The following is a 14,390-nucleotide window of genomic DNA, read 5'->3' as shown; positions in this document are numbered from 1 at the left end:
TTGGCGGTGACCGTGACAAACGTGGGGAAGACACGGTTACCGCGCGAGCACCCCACGACTGTGCTCCGGCCTCCTAGTTGCTGCGAAAATCTGCTGTACAGAAAAAAGAATGATCGTAGTCTCTCTATCTTCTTCATTAAGACCCTTTCTTGGCAGTCTCATGTCGCTTCCTTGGCAGTTTTAGGAAGTGTTCCTGGCATCCGAAATCCGAGCCTGGGGCTCTCCCTCCAGCCCCCTCACCTGGCAAACCGCCCCCCAGGACCGTCCTTGCACCCTAGTCTCTCGGGCAGCGTCACTGGCCCTGGGGTTTCAGCATCTTACGCCTCAATTTCAGCCACAGAGGTAAAGCTGCCACCGAGGGGAGCAGCAGGGCCTTGTGAGCAGGTCCCCACCTCCTGTCCATGAGAGTCCGGGGCCACCGAAACAAATGATTGCAAACCAGGATGAAATGCCTTAAAACAACAGCAATTTACCCTTTCACAGCTCCGAGTCCCCAAGTCCAAAATCAAGGTGTCAGCAGGGCTGCGCTCCCTCCAGAGGCTCCAGGGGATAGTCCTTCCTGGCTTTTTCAGCCTCTGGTGGCTCTAGGCATCCCTGGGCTTGTGGCTGCATCACCCCAATCTCTGCTTCTGTCTTCACGTGCCCCCTTTTGTGTCCCTCCAGGTTGCCCCTTCTTTTTTTTTTTTTTTTTTTTTTTTGCTGTACGTGGGCCTCTCACTGCTGTGGCCTCTCCCGTTGCGGAGCACAGGCTCCGGACACACAGGCTCCACGGCCATGGCTCGCGGGCCCAGCCGCTGCGCGGCACGTGGGATCTTCCGGGATAGGGGCACGAACCCGTGTCCCCTGCATCGGCAGGCGGACTCCCAACCACTGCGCCACCAGGGAAGCCCTCCAGGTTGCCCCTTCTGTCTCAAGGCCGCGTGGTGGGCCCCAGTGGCCGTCTGGACGCCCAGCACTGGCCCTGCCGGGTCCGCAGTCATCCTGGCCCAGCGGCTCTGTGGCAGGGCACTGCTTTCTGTCCGCTCTCCCCGGGGAGCTCAGAGCCTGCCTCGCCCGCACCAGGGTGCCCAGGCTGCGCAAGGCGCAGGGGAATCGGATGGGAGCTGGGTGAGAACTGTGCCTGACGGGTCCGCACCCTCCACCCTCGGGCCATGGGGCTTCATCCACACAGGCCTGGGAGTAGCGGGTGCGTGAGCCTTAGCGGTGGGCCTGTCCTGTCCACCCTGCCCCTCCTCTCTCCCTCTGTCCTCTCACGGGACAGTCTCAGAGGACCGCCTGTGTGTGTGTGTGTGTGTGTGTGTGTGTGTGTGTGTGTGTGTGATGTGACCCTGGACGCAAGCCCCCAGCCCCCAGCCCCCAGCGAAGGGGCTTCCCCCGTTAGTTCACCACCACCTCTTCACACCCAGGCTGGGAACTGCCTACTTTTCCATCTTTTGCTGACATCATGCAATCAATAAACGGCCCCTTTCTTCCCGGGCAGGATCCCATCAAGCGCTGCCCGGCCCACCAGCTCCCCACTGTGGCGGTGGCAGGGCTCAGGTCCCGGGAGCCACTGGCTCAGGAGAGGGGCTGCCAGGACTTTGCCAGGAGGGGTGGCCTGGAGGGTCTCCGCCCCCGGGGAGTCTCAGAAGGTGCCTGCTGGATGACGTGGGGCCACATGAAATTAGAAGGTGGCCGCAGGGAGGGGCTGTCACTGCTGGGGAGGGCAGGCTCCGTGCTCAGGGCCCAGCCAGGTCCCAATCCGCCATCCACAGCCCTTAGTGGAGAGGCTGCCCGGGCCGGGGTGGGCCTCGAGGGAGGGGCTGGGCTCCGGTCACCTGCCAGCTCCGTGCTGGACACAGGGCCACCCAAGGCGTGAGGCGGCCCTGCCCTTGAGGCCGAGACCCTGGGGAGCAGCTGGGGAGGCGGTGGTCAAGGGCCCACCTTGGCCCGAGGCACAGTCTCCCCAACACTCCCCTCCCCTCCCCTCAGATCGTGGCTGAACCTTCGTTCACGGACCACAACCTTTCTCCGTCATCTGACTCACGTCGCTCAGGGAAACTTCTCACGTTCATAGTGCGGTTACAGAGCCTGAGAGCCGGTCAGACAGCCTCCCCTCCCTCCATCACACCCCTCCCTCCATCACCCCCCCATCACCCCCCTCCCTCCATCACCCCCCTCCCTCCAACCCCCCCTCCACACCCCCTCCATCACCCCCTCCCTCCACCCCCCTCCACCCCGCCTCCACCACCCCCTCCCTCCACCCCCCCTCCACCACCCCCCTCCCTCCATCACCCCCTCCATCACCCCCCCACCCCCTCCCTCCATCACCCCCCTCCCTCCATCACACCCCTCCCTCCATCACACCCCTCCCTCCATCACCCCCTCCCTCCATCACCCCCCCACCCTCCCTGCCCCCCTTCCATCCACCCCTCCACAAAGTGCTCCCCACGGTTCCACGAGGTGGGGAGGGAGCCAGGCACAGTGAGGCCCACCCTTGCTGTCCTGGGGTCCATGGAAGGGGACAGGAACTGAAGAGGGGAGCCCCCAGACCCCTCGGGGCTGCCCGGCCACCTCGAACAGCCCAGGCTACACTCCTGGGCTCTTTCCTCAAGTGTGTCCCAGACCAGCGCTCCCTGCTATTTGTTCACTGATGTATTCCCAGCTCCCTGGACAGTGCCTGTGCCTGAACAGGGTCTGTTGCTGTTCCCTGAGGGACCGGTGGTCGAGTGCGTGGGCAAGCTCCCTGCCAGCCGGGGAGACCCACCCAGGCTCCCCCGACATTTCAGCACTCACATGTGTCCAAGTATTTGAAAAGTCAACAACCTAACAGCCCCGTTCCACCAGACACACCCCGGCTCCAGCCCTGACAAATACACCCGCACATCCGGTGCAGGGTCAGGCCCCCTCCGGGGCCCACCCTCACTCCGCCGGGCTCGCGAGTGGCCACAGGTGTGCACACCGGGCAGACCCCGTGGGGACAGGCCCAAGGAGAAGCCACGGCAGCGGCGGGGGAGGTGAGCTCTGAACGGTTTGGCTGGGAATCCTGGGGTCACATGGTCTGGAGTTGGTCTAGAAGAGGCGGCACAGCCCCAGGAAGGCACACTGCTGCCCAAAGCCTCCTGACGCAGCTAGAGGGACCTGCCCGGGAGGCCCTCCTGAGTGGACAGGACAGCACGCTGACGTTCCGGGGAGCGCGTGGTCCTAGCGGGGAAACAGCCGCGCTCTCCGTGTGACTCTAAGACCTTCCGGAAACCCCGGACGTCGGAGGACAGCTCGCTTTGGACGAGGTATTTCACCACCGCCAGCCCAGCTGGCGTCACCTGTGATTTGGGGATGGCCACAGGACCTTCCCGCAGGGCTGTTGGGGACGTTCACTGACATCATGTCTGTCCCCCGCTTAAGCTGTGCCTGACACCGAGTGGGCGCTCAAAACTTAGAGCCTCGTTTCAGCTTCCTGGGTGGTCTTTCCCCGGGGTCCTGCGAAGACCCAAGTTCTTAATGACCAAGGCCCGCCTGTCCCAGTGACGGCCCCTAGAGGGTGCCCGCGAGGCCGAGCACGCCGTGCATGTCCGGCCCGCGGCCGCCAGGGGGCAGCACCACCTGAGGCGGCTGCGGCGGACTAGGCGGACTAGTGTCTGAGCGCCCCTTCCTCGCCGGATCCGGACCCTTTAGAGCGGTTCTAATGGGAGAAACCGCGCGGCGCCACGCAGGCAGGGCGTGCGGAACCGGGCCCAAAGCCCGGTCTGAGAAGGGGAAGAGAAGCCGCGAGAGGCCCTGCGCCCGGTGACAAGTGACAGTCACGTGATGGTTGACGGTGACATCAACCGGTGCTCCCGGCCTCGTGCGAATCCTGAGAAACTGCAGGGTCACGGGGCTTCGGGGCTGGGCCCCGAGGGATGGGAGCACGCCCCTGGGGCGGGGAGGGCGGGGACCAGCAGGGCCGGCGGTGGCCCTGTCCCTGGGCTCCCGGCAGAGCGGAGGCGGCCAGGGCCGTGCAGCAGGGAGGCCCTCCCGGGAGGCACCCAGAGCACACCCGCCACCAGCCGGGGCAGCTGCTGTCGACACGGTCTGCCGGTGCCTCAAATTTACACGTGACCCAGCAATGCCACTCCGATGGCGTATCCAAGAGCGTTGAAAGCATCCGTGTACACAATGCTGGGAGCAGCATTATCCCCAGTAGCCAGATGGCCATAGCAAAACGTGGTCCATCACACAACGGACTGTTACTCGGCCATGACAAGGAATGAAGTTCCGGCCCCTGTTACAGTGTGGCTGAGCCTGAAAAACGTGCTAAGTGAGAGGCCAGACACAGAAGGCCACATAAAGCATGATGCCATTTCTAAGAGGTGTCCAGAATAGGGAAATCCATAGCAACAGAGGGGAGATAAGTGGTCGCCTGGGGCTGGGGGCGGGGCGATAGCTAAAGGGCAGGGGGCTCTTTCTGAGGGGATGAAAGTGTTCTAACACTGACGTGTCTGTGGATACACTAAAAACACTGGCTTGTGCACCTTAAAAGGTGAGCTGTATGGTATGTGGTCGCATCTCAATAAAGCTGTTTTTTAAAAAAAGACACATCAGACCCCCTTCATCCAGACTGCAGCCCCAAGGCCCCTGAAGGGACATTCTGGGGCCACCACAGCTCAAAGGAGGGTGGGCTGAGAGGCCTCAGCCCCAATGGCCCCCATGTATCCCCCGCTCATGGCTCTGGGGCTCCACAGTCCCCTAGTGACAGAGGCCTAGGTTTCAGGCAATGGGCAGGCAGGGTGGGCAGGGTGGCTGAGGGTCCCCAGTGGGCTCTGCCCTCAGCCCTGCCAGACCACCTCCCAGCCTCACCCCAGGGTGTCAGGTGAGGTAAGCAGGGTACCTGTTGTTTCTGATGCCCAGGAGATAATCACCTTCCTCCCTCATGACCATTCCTGACCCCCCTGGAGATGACAGCCCACCCTGCCCTGCCCGCCCCTCCACTGCTGGGTTTGGGCTCTGGGTGGGCTCTGATTGCTTCTCAAGTTTCAGCCTACATCAGAATCCCCTGGTGGGCCTGCTGAAACACAGGCAGACAGAGCCTAGCCCCAGAGCTTCTGGGTTGGAGAATCTGCATCCATAACAAGTTCCCAGAAGATATTGCTGCTGGGGGGGCGCAGGCCTACACCTGGAGAACCTCTGCCCTAAGCCAAACGCCACTGGAAAGGCCTGTGTTCAATTCTGGCCAGAAAACAGGTGGGCCAGGACTTCAGTTTGCCTCCTGGAGGAAAGGCTCTCTCTTTCCCCAGAACTCCTGTGAGACTGGGTGCACGGTCTGGTGCCGCTGCAGCCACTCTGAGACTCTGGGGGCAAAGCCATCTGAGCAGGAAGCCCACACACAGGGGGGACCTCTGTGCTCTGCACCTGCCCATCCTGCTCCTTGGCCTCTTCAGGGCTAGTGGCATTTGCCTCCAGTCCACCACAGCTCCTGTGCCCAGGGCCTGCTCCACACCAGAAGGTGTGCCAGCCACACGCTGATCGACCCCTTTGACTTCCTTCAGGTCTCTCACGCTGCCTCCCCCGCCGTGTCTCTTCAGTTTCATAAGGACACCGTTTTCTTTCCTTGATGATTACATCCATGTATACTTACAGAAGTTGCGCTTTTCCTAAACATTTGCTTGCCTACATAGGTACCCATGGAAACTATATAGAATTATTGTGTGTATATACTTTTATCCAACTTTTAGTTTTGAAATAATTTCCAATTTACAGAAAAGCAGCACACACAGTTTTGTGGAATTACAGAGACTAAAGTAGGAGCCGGGACAGACCTGCAGGGGAAGCTCTCGTGCCTACTGTGCATATTATCAATTACCCCAAACAGGAGACGACTTTACCTACATCTCTCACAAAAGGTGCCTCCAGTTACAATGCAACAGGAAGAAGAAGACTTCCCTCCGCCCCACGACAGCCCAACCAACGAGAAGCCTTCATACTTGGGACTCTACGCTCGCTCCCACTCTTTGGGTATCACAGCCCCTCCCAACTCCCTTCTTTTCCCTATAAAAGCAAGTTCCTCCTCCTTGTTTTCTGGATTTGCCTGGGGTCCACCATAGTTCGCATATGCAGAATTGCTATTCCTCTGGCTATTCCTGAATAAACTCACTTTTGCTGGTAAAATAACTGGCTACTGTATTATTAAAGTTGACATATTTGGTGTCCGAGGTGGGGTCCAAAGGAGGCAAACCCCGAGAGATGACAGCTTGTGGAATGCGGTGACGTGCCCACACTGAGCCCCTCGTGCTCATCACTTCTGTGAGTCGCCACCTGCTTTCGGTTTGGTGCGTCTCCTCTTGGATTCCACGCCCCGCTCTTTTTGTGTTTTGAGCTCTCAGACTTTACATGGGATCTGGAAAGGTTTTGTCCTTTCTGGTTCAAGGCTTTGTCCTTGGTAAGTACTCAGTTGTTTTCTGGAGTGCGGTAACAGGGTTCTCTTTTGGGGATCATGCTAACTGGGACCTTTATTCCTTTTGGTATCTGGGCAAGGACTCTAGCAACCATCTCGGGTTTCCAGGAGAACTTAGGGAAATGGCATCCCAGTCTCCTAAATTCTCTGAGGGCAGCCCGGCTTCAGGGACTCTGGCCAGTTTCATACTCAAAAACTATGGACCCCCATATGTACATTTTAACTAAGTGGGCCAAACAAACTAAAAGTAATCTGGAATTACAGTGCACATTATGGGGAACTTTTAATCTCAAACTCATTTTTGTTAGGAATACATTGGAGGACCGTGGTCCTAAAATTAAACAAATGAATGGTAGATTTCTTTTTCTTTTTCTTTTTTTTGGATACAGTATATCTATCCTACTAATCACCTAAGACATTATAACTGAAACAAACCATCACGAAAGAAAGTGCTGCTAATTGGTTTCATCAGTTAATATAACATGGGTGAGGCTGTGTGTAGTTTAATTGCTAATTGGTTTTATCAGTTAATATAACATGGGTGAGGCTGTGTGTAAATTCCCCTCCACCTCTCTAAAATGTCATTTAACCTATAATAAAAATTGGACCTCCCTAAAACACAATATATATTTTACAATAATCTTTTCAAAAATTTAATTGTCATCCACTCTAGCATAGCTGACATAAATGGCGCCGAAGAGTGAGCTATTGGTCAGAAGTAAGGCAGAAGATTTAAAGAATTCCCGGTTGGTTCTTGAGCAGTGGATCTTCTTCCTGGTTTCCGGGGAAGAGCATCTTTGCAAAATTGAGAAAAACATTCAGGCCTTTGCCTCTGACCACGATCCCAGTGCTGTTTTCTATTGGTTTGTATTCCTTGTGTTTTTTGTACACCAAAAGGGCGATCACAGTGACAAATATGGCCATGCAGCCAACGAAGACCAGGGTACCATTTGCCATTCTTAAAAGGGAGTCTGGGTCTTTTCCAGGGATAGAGACAAGGGTGCTCGTGAGGGCCAGGCTTGCATCATCACCCAGAGTGACGTTCATACAGTATGTCCCAGACCCACCAAAGGTTCTTCTCACTGTCAGCAAGCACATGTTGCCCAGGTCCATGTCCACAGGGTCACAGACTGTGTTCTGAGTGACCTGGCAGGTGGGGTCGGAGATGACGGTACAGACCTCTGTGGGGATGCTCCCTTGGCAGGTCACGACGAAATCCACCAGGGAGTTGTCAGGCTGTGGCACGGGCATCAGGACATCTGTCACCTGGATGATGTTAACCTCCAGAATTCCCTCTACAATTGTGATGGTGGCTTTAAAGTAGCCGCATCTGTTAATATGGCAGTTTTTATCAGGAATCTCCCTCAGCGCCAGGGCATTGTCACCAGCAGGTACTGGAGAGTCCAAAGAAGGGGTGGTTTTTGGAGGTCTGGGTGAAGGTGAAGGACAAGGTCCAGGCACTGTAGCTTGCACAGTGAGGTTGAGACTGAAGGTTCCATTGAGAACATAGGTGTGGTTCAAAGTGTGATTGTCGGAAACAAACAGACCAGTATTATCCCCAAGGTTCCACTTGTAGTAAATGGCAGACTCATTGAGGAAGTGGCTGGGATCATGAATCAGGACATCGAACGTAATGGGGAGGTCCTTGAGGAAGGTTTCATCAGATGAATTTCGATTGTTCTTCTGGGACATAGTCACAAATACAGGAATCGGATCTGTTACCACATACACATCTTTCACTTTTGCTATGGGAACGTATGCCCGTCGGTGTCTTCTATAGACAGTTACTTCCATGATTTGAGGGCCAAGCGTCACATTGGCTGTATTTATAGAAACTCTCACTGAACACTGTCCCAATGCCTGGAAATATTGACCAAGTGTGTGGAACACATAGACGAAATTCCACTTTGCGGGGTGAGGGAAAGGCTTCCCGTGATGGCCTTGTCTGGTGCCATTTCCCCAGTCACTGTCCTCTGTCCATGCTGTGCAGTTGTAAGCATATGGGTCAGGAGATGGACCAGTATCATTTCTGCAGTTCTTCTCATAGACTATGTTGCCACTGGCGTCTTCCTGTTGGCATCTGGGGAATGCCAGGTTCACTGCGAATGTTAGAGTTGAGCCCGTGCAGCACTGGTCAGAAGTGCCTGCGCACGGCTTCCTTTCCAAGAGTTTTTCCACCTCGAGTCTCCCCTCTTCCACACTGGATAGAGTTTTTCATTACAGTCATTTTCATCTGATGACCAGCCATTTAATTGCCTGTGCTCCCGCACATAACCAGAAGGTTTTTCATTGCTCAGCACATCATGAACGCCTTTTCTAGCTTCTAGAGGTCTCCCTGCATTTCCTCCTGGCTTAGGGCCCGCTTCCATCTTCCAAGCCAGCCGTGGCCGGGCACGTCTTTCTCGCACACAATCACTGACACTCGGTAGATTTATTTTTATTGGCACCCAAAAGCTTCCAAATGTGCACAAAACTCTAAAATTGCCTCTTTGCAAGATACCTTTTCTAAACTGGCCAAAACAACAACAAAAACCTAGAAAAGAACAAAATGGCTTATGAAGCCTGGGGCTCCTTGTGTTCCCTCCCCCAGCTTCTTTGTCTTGCTTGTCTTCCCTGCCCGCTTCGTCTCAGATTCCACCCCTTTGTCTCAGGTCCCATCCCCTTGACTCAGACCCCACCCCTTTGTTTCAGACCCCACCCCTTTGTCTCAGGCCCCATCCCCTTGACTCAGACCCCACCCCTTTGTCTCAGCCTCAGCCCTTAGCACCATCTCCCTCTCTCCTCCTCAGCAAAAACCTGCCCCTTTAAAATTGGATCCAAATGCTAAACCTTTAATTACTGTTTCTACCTTAACTGGAGCAAATAACAACTAGAAGGACAGATTTAAATAGCAATTGCCCAAGGTTTTTGATTACAGACAAATATACTCCAAAGCTTCTAGGGGAAAACTTGCTTTCTGTTTCTGTCTGTTTGTTGAAGCGTTTTGGTAAGTCACCATCCTGTTCTAAAGGGGGAACCTTTGTTTGAAGTAAGTCCACCTTAAGGGGCACCCTTAAAAGAGAGAATTCCAAACGTCTCAGGAGACCATGCAATGCGTCCTTCCATTGGTATGCAGAAGCTTCTAAAAGACAAATTGACTCCATAAACGGCTCTAAAAGGATCCTTACAGCACAGTTTGGATCTGACTATTCTTTTGAGCTTATATCTGAGACATGGCTAGAATTTTAAATGAAACTGTAAGGCCCCTGTTTGCATCTATCTGTGTTTTCATGTGTGTCTATATATGTGTGGTAGATGTGTGGTATTATGTTTCTCTTCTATTTCTGGTTGGTATTGTTAACATTAATTTGTAAAAGGGCTCTAATTAAGTGGTTTAAAAACAAACAAGCCCTTATATGAATTAAAATATAACAGACTGGCCTAGGTGCTTTTGGGGTTTATGTGATCTAGGATTAATTTTGGTGAATTAAAGCTAACTTGGAGTTGTTGGCTTAATTAAAATAAACATGTCTTTGGAGTTATCAACGCTGAAAAGAAGGCAGCCATTCTAAGACCTAAATAGACATTTCTCCAAAGAGGATATACAGATTGCCAACAAACACATGAAAGAATGCTCAACATCATTAATCATTAGAGAAAAGCAAGTCAAAACTACAATAAGATATCATCTCACACCAGTCAGAATGGCTATCATCTAAAAATCTACAAACAATAAATGCTGAAGAGGGCGTGGAGAAAAGGGAACCCTCTTGCACTGTTGGTGGGAATGTAAATTGATACAGTCACTATGGAGAACAGTATGGAGGTTCCTTGAAAAACTAAAAATAGAATTACCATATGACCCAGCAATCCCACTACCGGGTATATACCCTGAGAAAACCATAATTCAAAAAGAGTCATGTACCACAATATTCATTGCAGCACTAGTTACAATAGCCAGGACATGGAAGCAACCTAAGTGTCCACTGACAGATGAATGGATAAAGAAGATGTGGCACATACATACAATGGAATATTACTCAGCCATAAAAAGAAACGAAATTGAGTTATTTGTTGTGAGGTGGATGGACCTAGAGTATGTCATACAGAGTGAAGTAAGTCAGAAAGAGAAAAACAAATACCATATGCTAACACATATGTATGGAATCTAAAAAAAAAAAAAAAAAAAAGGTTCTGAAGAACCTAGGGGCAGGACAGGAATAAAGATGCAGATGTAGGGAATGGACTTAAGGACACGGGGAGAGGGAAGGGTAAGCTGGGACGAAGTGAGAGAGTGGCATGGACGTATATACACTACCAAACGTAAAACAGATAGCTAGTGGGAAGCAGCCACATAGCACAGGGAGATCAGCTTGGTGCTTTGTGACCACCTAGAGGGATGGGATAGGGAGGGTGGGAGGGAGGGAGATGCAAGAGGGAGGGGATATGGGGGTATACGTATATGTATAGCTGATTCACTTTGTTATAAAGCAGAAACTAACACACCGTTGTAAAGCAATTATACTGCAACAAAGATGTTAAAAAAAAAAGAAATGAACATGCTCAAACTACAATAAAAGATTTAAAATAAAAAAAAAAGCAGGCATTCTACCTGAGCTATTTATTTATTTATTTATATTTGTTTATTTATTTAGGCTGCTCTGGGTCTTAGTTGTGGCATGTGGGATCTTTTTTAGTTGCGGCATGCATGTGAGATCTAGTTCCCGGATGCCCAGGGATCAAACCCGGGCCCCCTGCTTTGGGAGCGCAGAGTCTTATGCACTGGACCACCATGAAAGTCCCCTGCCTGGCTTTGTTGGTCGGACAAGTTCATGTTATCTTTGTTAAATAATTTGTCAGCAAGAAAAATAACTGGGTATGATAAAATTTTTCATGAGTGATCTAAATATGACTGTTGAAAACAAATGAATTGAATGGATGTGGATGAAATACAAGTTTCTAGGTAAACCTTTTAAATAGGTTCCTCAGACCTTTTTGGTAACCTGAAACCTTACAGTTCTGCTAAGTTAAATTAAATGATGGGTAGTCATTAAACATCTAGATTATTCCCAAATAAGATAAAATACTGAAACATAATTAAAAATAGTTTCATTCACTTTTGGCTTCCTTTACAAAGGAAATAGATACTTTGGTCTATTGGTAGATATTTGGTCTATTGGTAAACATGCCAAATTTACTACAAGGATAATATGCTTTTAGGAATTATGAATTGTATTGATGAATTGTATTGATTGAAAAATTGAATTGTACTGATAAATTTGCTAGTAACAGACCATTCATAATTGTTTAAAACTACTAGAAATAATAAAGGAAAACAACTCTGTATACAAGGAAAGTAGGATGTGTGTTTTTGGTAAGAAAAGGTATGAGGAATGGAAATGCACTTTGTTGAGGGAAAGAAAGTACTTTTGTTCTAAAGTGAATTTGATTGTTTCAGAATAGGAAAAAGGAAAGACAGGACAGAAGCTGGATGGTAATACTAAGTTGTAGGTTTGTGGAAAAGGAATCTTAAAAAAAGGAAATTTATGTGTGGTCAAGATGGCGAAAATTGAATTGCTATTACAAGGGTTTTAAAAATAAGCTTTAAAATCAGTAGTGCACTTATGAAAAATTAAAACCTAAGTTTCATATGCTAACAGGACGAGGTTTTCTTGAATTGTTGCCTGCTTCTGATAAGAGATTGTGAAAGGTTTTTCCTTACCTTTTAGTAATCTGCTTAGAAAACCAAAATTGTGTTTTACCCAGATTATTTCCTGTGTTTCAGGTTGTCTTAATCAGGTATTTGATTACTTAAGAAAACTGAATCTTCTCAATATTAAAAGAGCTACATTTTGCTTACAACTATGTAACTTTTTGTACTTATCTTTGAAATCTTTTATCATTACTTTGGTCAAATAGATAATTAAGCATCATTTCTTTTTTTAAAAAAATTTTTAATTTATTTTTGGCTGTGTTGGGTCTTCGTTTCTGTGTGAGGGCTTTCTCTAGTTGCGGCAAGTGGGGGCCACTCTTCATCGCGGTGCGCGGGCCTCTCACTATCGCGGCCTCTCCTGTTACGGAGCACAGGCTCCAGACGCGCAGGCTCAGTAATTGTGACTCATGGGCCTAGTTGCTCCGCGGCATGTGGGATCCTCCCAGACCAGGGCTCGAACCCGTGTCCCCTGCATCGGCAGGCAGACTCTCAACCACTGCGCCACCAGGGAAGCCCAAGCATCATTTCTTAATGGTCCATTGTCCTCTTTGAGCAAATGTCCAAGATCTTTTGATATTTTTGGCAAAATTTCCAAAAGTTTGGTTCTAAATGAAGTCTTTCTGACCTTGAAGTAACTCTGGGCTCTTCCAGCAGGCCTTTGGAAAAGCTCAAAGGATTTGTCTCTCACCCGGTAAAATGTTAAACTAATCAGGCTTATTTGATGTTAAGTTACATGGGACGCTTGTTAAAGAAGAAGGAATACTAAACCTTTTAACTTTATATTTGTATAGGTATGTATTAATATAACTATTCCAAAATTGTATGAAATTCCCCAAATTCTGAGATGTCCTGATATAATGTCATCAGTAATAATTTAAAAGTAGATGACAGAAATAAGATCTTTTTTTTTTAATTAATGTATTGTTTATTTATTTATTTATTTATTTATTTTTGGCTGCGTTGGGTCTTCATTGCTGCACGCAGACTCCCTCCAGCTGCGGCAAGCGGGGGCCACTCTCCGCTGAGGTGCACGGGCCTCCCACTGCGGTGCCCCCCCCGCGGAGCACGGGCTCCAGGCGCGCGGGCCTCAGCAGCCGCGGCATGCGGGCCCAGCAGTTGTGGCTCGCGGGCTCCAGAGCCCAGGCTCAGCAGTTGTGGCGCACGGGATCAGCTGCTCCGCGGCATGTGGGATCCTCCCGGACCAGGGCCCGAACCCGCGTCCCCTGCCCTGGCAGGCGGACCCCCAACCACTGCGCCACCAGGGAAGTCCCCAGAAATAAGATCTTCGTTGAGCTTGGGGATTTCCCTTGTTGTGTAGTAAAGAAAGGAAAGTTGTCCAAGGAGAGGGCAAAACCTTTGCCCTCCGGTCTTGGGAGGGGATGTCCTGCCAGCTAGTAGTGTTTTGCTGGGGGCCTGGGGCCACACCACATAGTCTAAGATGAGATTTAGGGTGGGGGTGTGGAAGCCCCGAGCGAGCACGGATCTTCCTGGCTCCAGCCCCACACACGGAAGACTGTAATCTTTATCTCTGCATCCTTTCGCAGTAATAAACCATGACAATAACAGTTTTCATCTAGTTTTGTGAGTCCTTCTGTGTATCTTTAGGACCTCTCCACTAAGAAGTTATTTTTTAAAGAAACCTCCTCTCCTTTCCTTTTTTTTTTTTTTTTTTTTTTTGCGGTACGCGGGCCTCTCACTGTTGTGGCCTCTCCCGTTGCGGAGCACAGGCTCCAGACGCGAAGGCTCAGCGGCCATGGCTCACGGGCCCAGCCGTTCCGCGGCATGTGGGATCCTCCCGGACCGGGGCACGAACCCCTGTCCCCTGCATCGGCAGGCGGACTCCCAACCACTGCGCCACCAGGGAAGCCCCTCCATTTCTTTTTAATTAATTCATTTATTTTTGGCTGCGTTGGGTCTTCGTTGCTGCGTGCAGGCTTTCTCTAGTTGCGGCGAGCGGGGGCTGCTCTTCGTTGTGGTGCGTGGGCTTCTCATTGCGGTGGCTTCTCTTGTTGCGGAGCACGGCCTCTCGGCGCGCGGGTTTAAGTAGTTGTGGCTCGCGGGCTCTCGAGCGCAGGCTCAATAGTTGTGGCGCACGGGCTTAGTTGCTTCGTGGCATGTGGGATCTTCCCGGACCAGGACACCCTGCATTGGCAGGCGGATTCTTAACCACTGAGCCACCAGGGAAGTCCCCCTTTTCGACTTCCGTGATTTCATTTCTTACAGGTAAACCTGAAGCCCCTGGAGGGACGAGCAGTCCAGGGAGCAGAGGCGCCGGGCTTCCCTCCCCCA

General features: G+C 51.2%; 1 protein-coding gene across 1 annotated transcript; it reads right to left on the bottom strand.

Moving 5' to 3' along the window:
* Positions 1-7,032: 7,032 nt before the first annotated feature.
* On the bottom strand, positions 7,033-8,265 carry LOC308615189 (transmembrane glycoprotein NMB-like). Its single transcript, XM_081230376.1, has one exon. It carries the CDS (start codon positions 8,201-8,203, stop codon positions 7,142-7,144), a length of 1,062 nt encoding a protein of 353 aa, XP_081086502.1. The 5' UTR covers positions 8,204-8,265; the 3' UTR covers positions 7,033-7,141.
* Between the last annotated feature and the right edge of the window lie 6,125 nt (positions 8,266-14,390).

Source organism: Mesoplodon bidens (genome assembly GCF_964165515.1).
Source record: "Mesoplodon bidens genome assembly, chromosome: 3".
Lineage (NCBI taxonomy): Eukaryota > Metazoa > Chordata > Mammalia > Artiodactyla > Ziphiidae > Mesoplodon > Mesoplodon bidens.
Note: the sequence above shows the minus strand (reverse complement) of the source record. Positions and strands in the feature narration are given on the sequence as shown.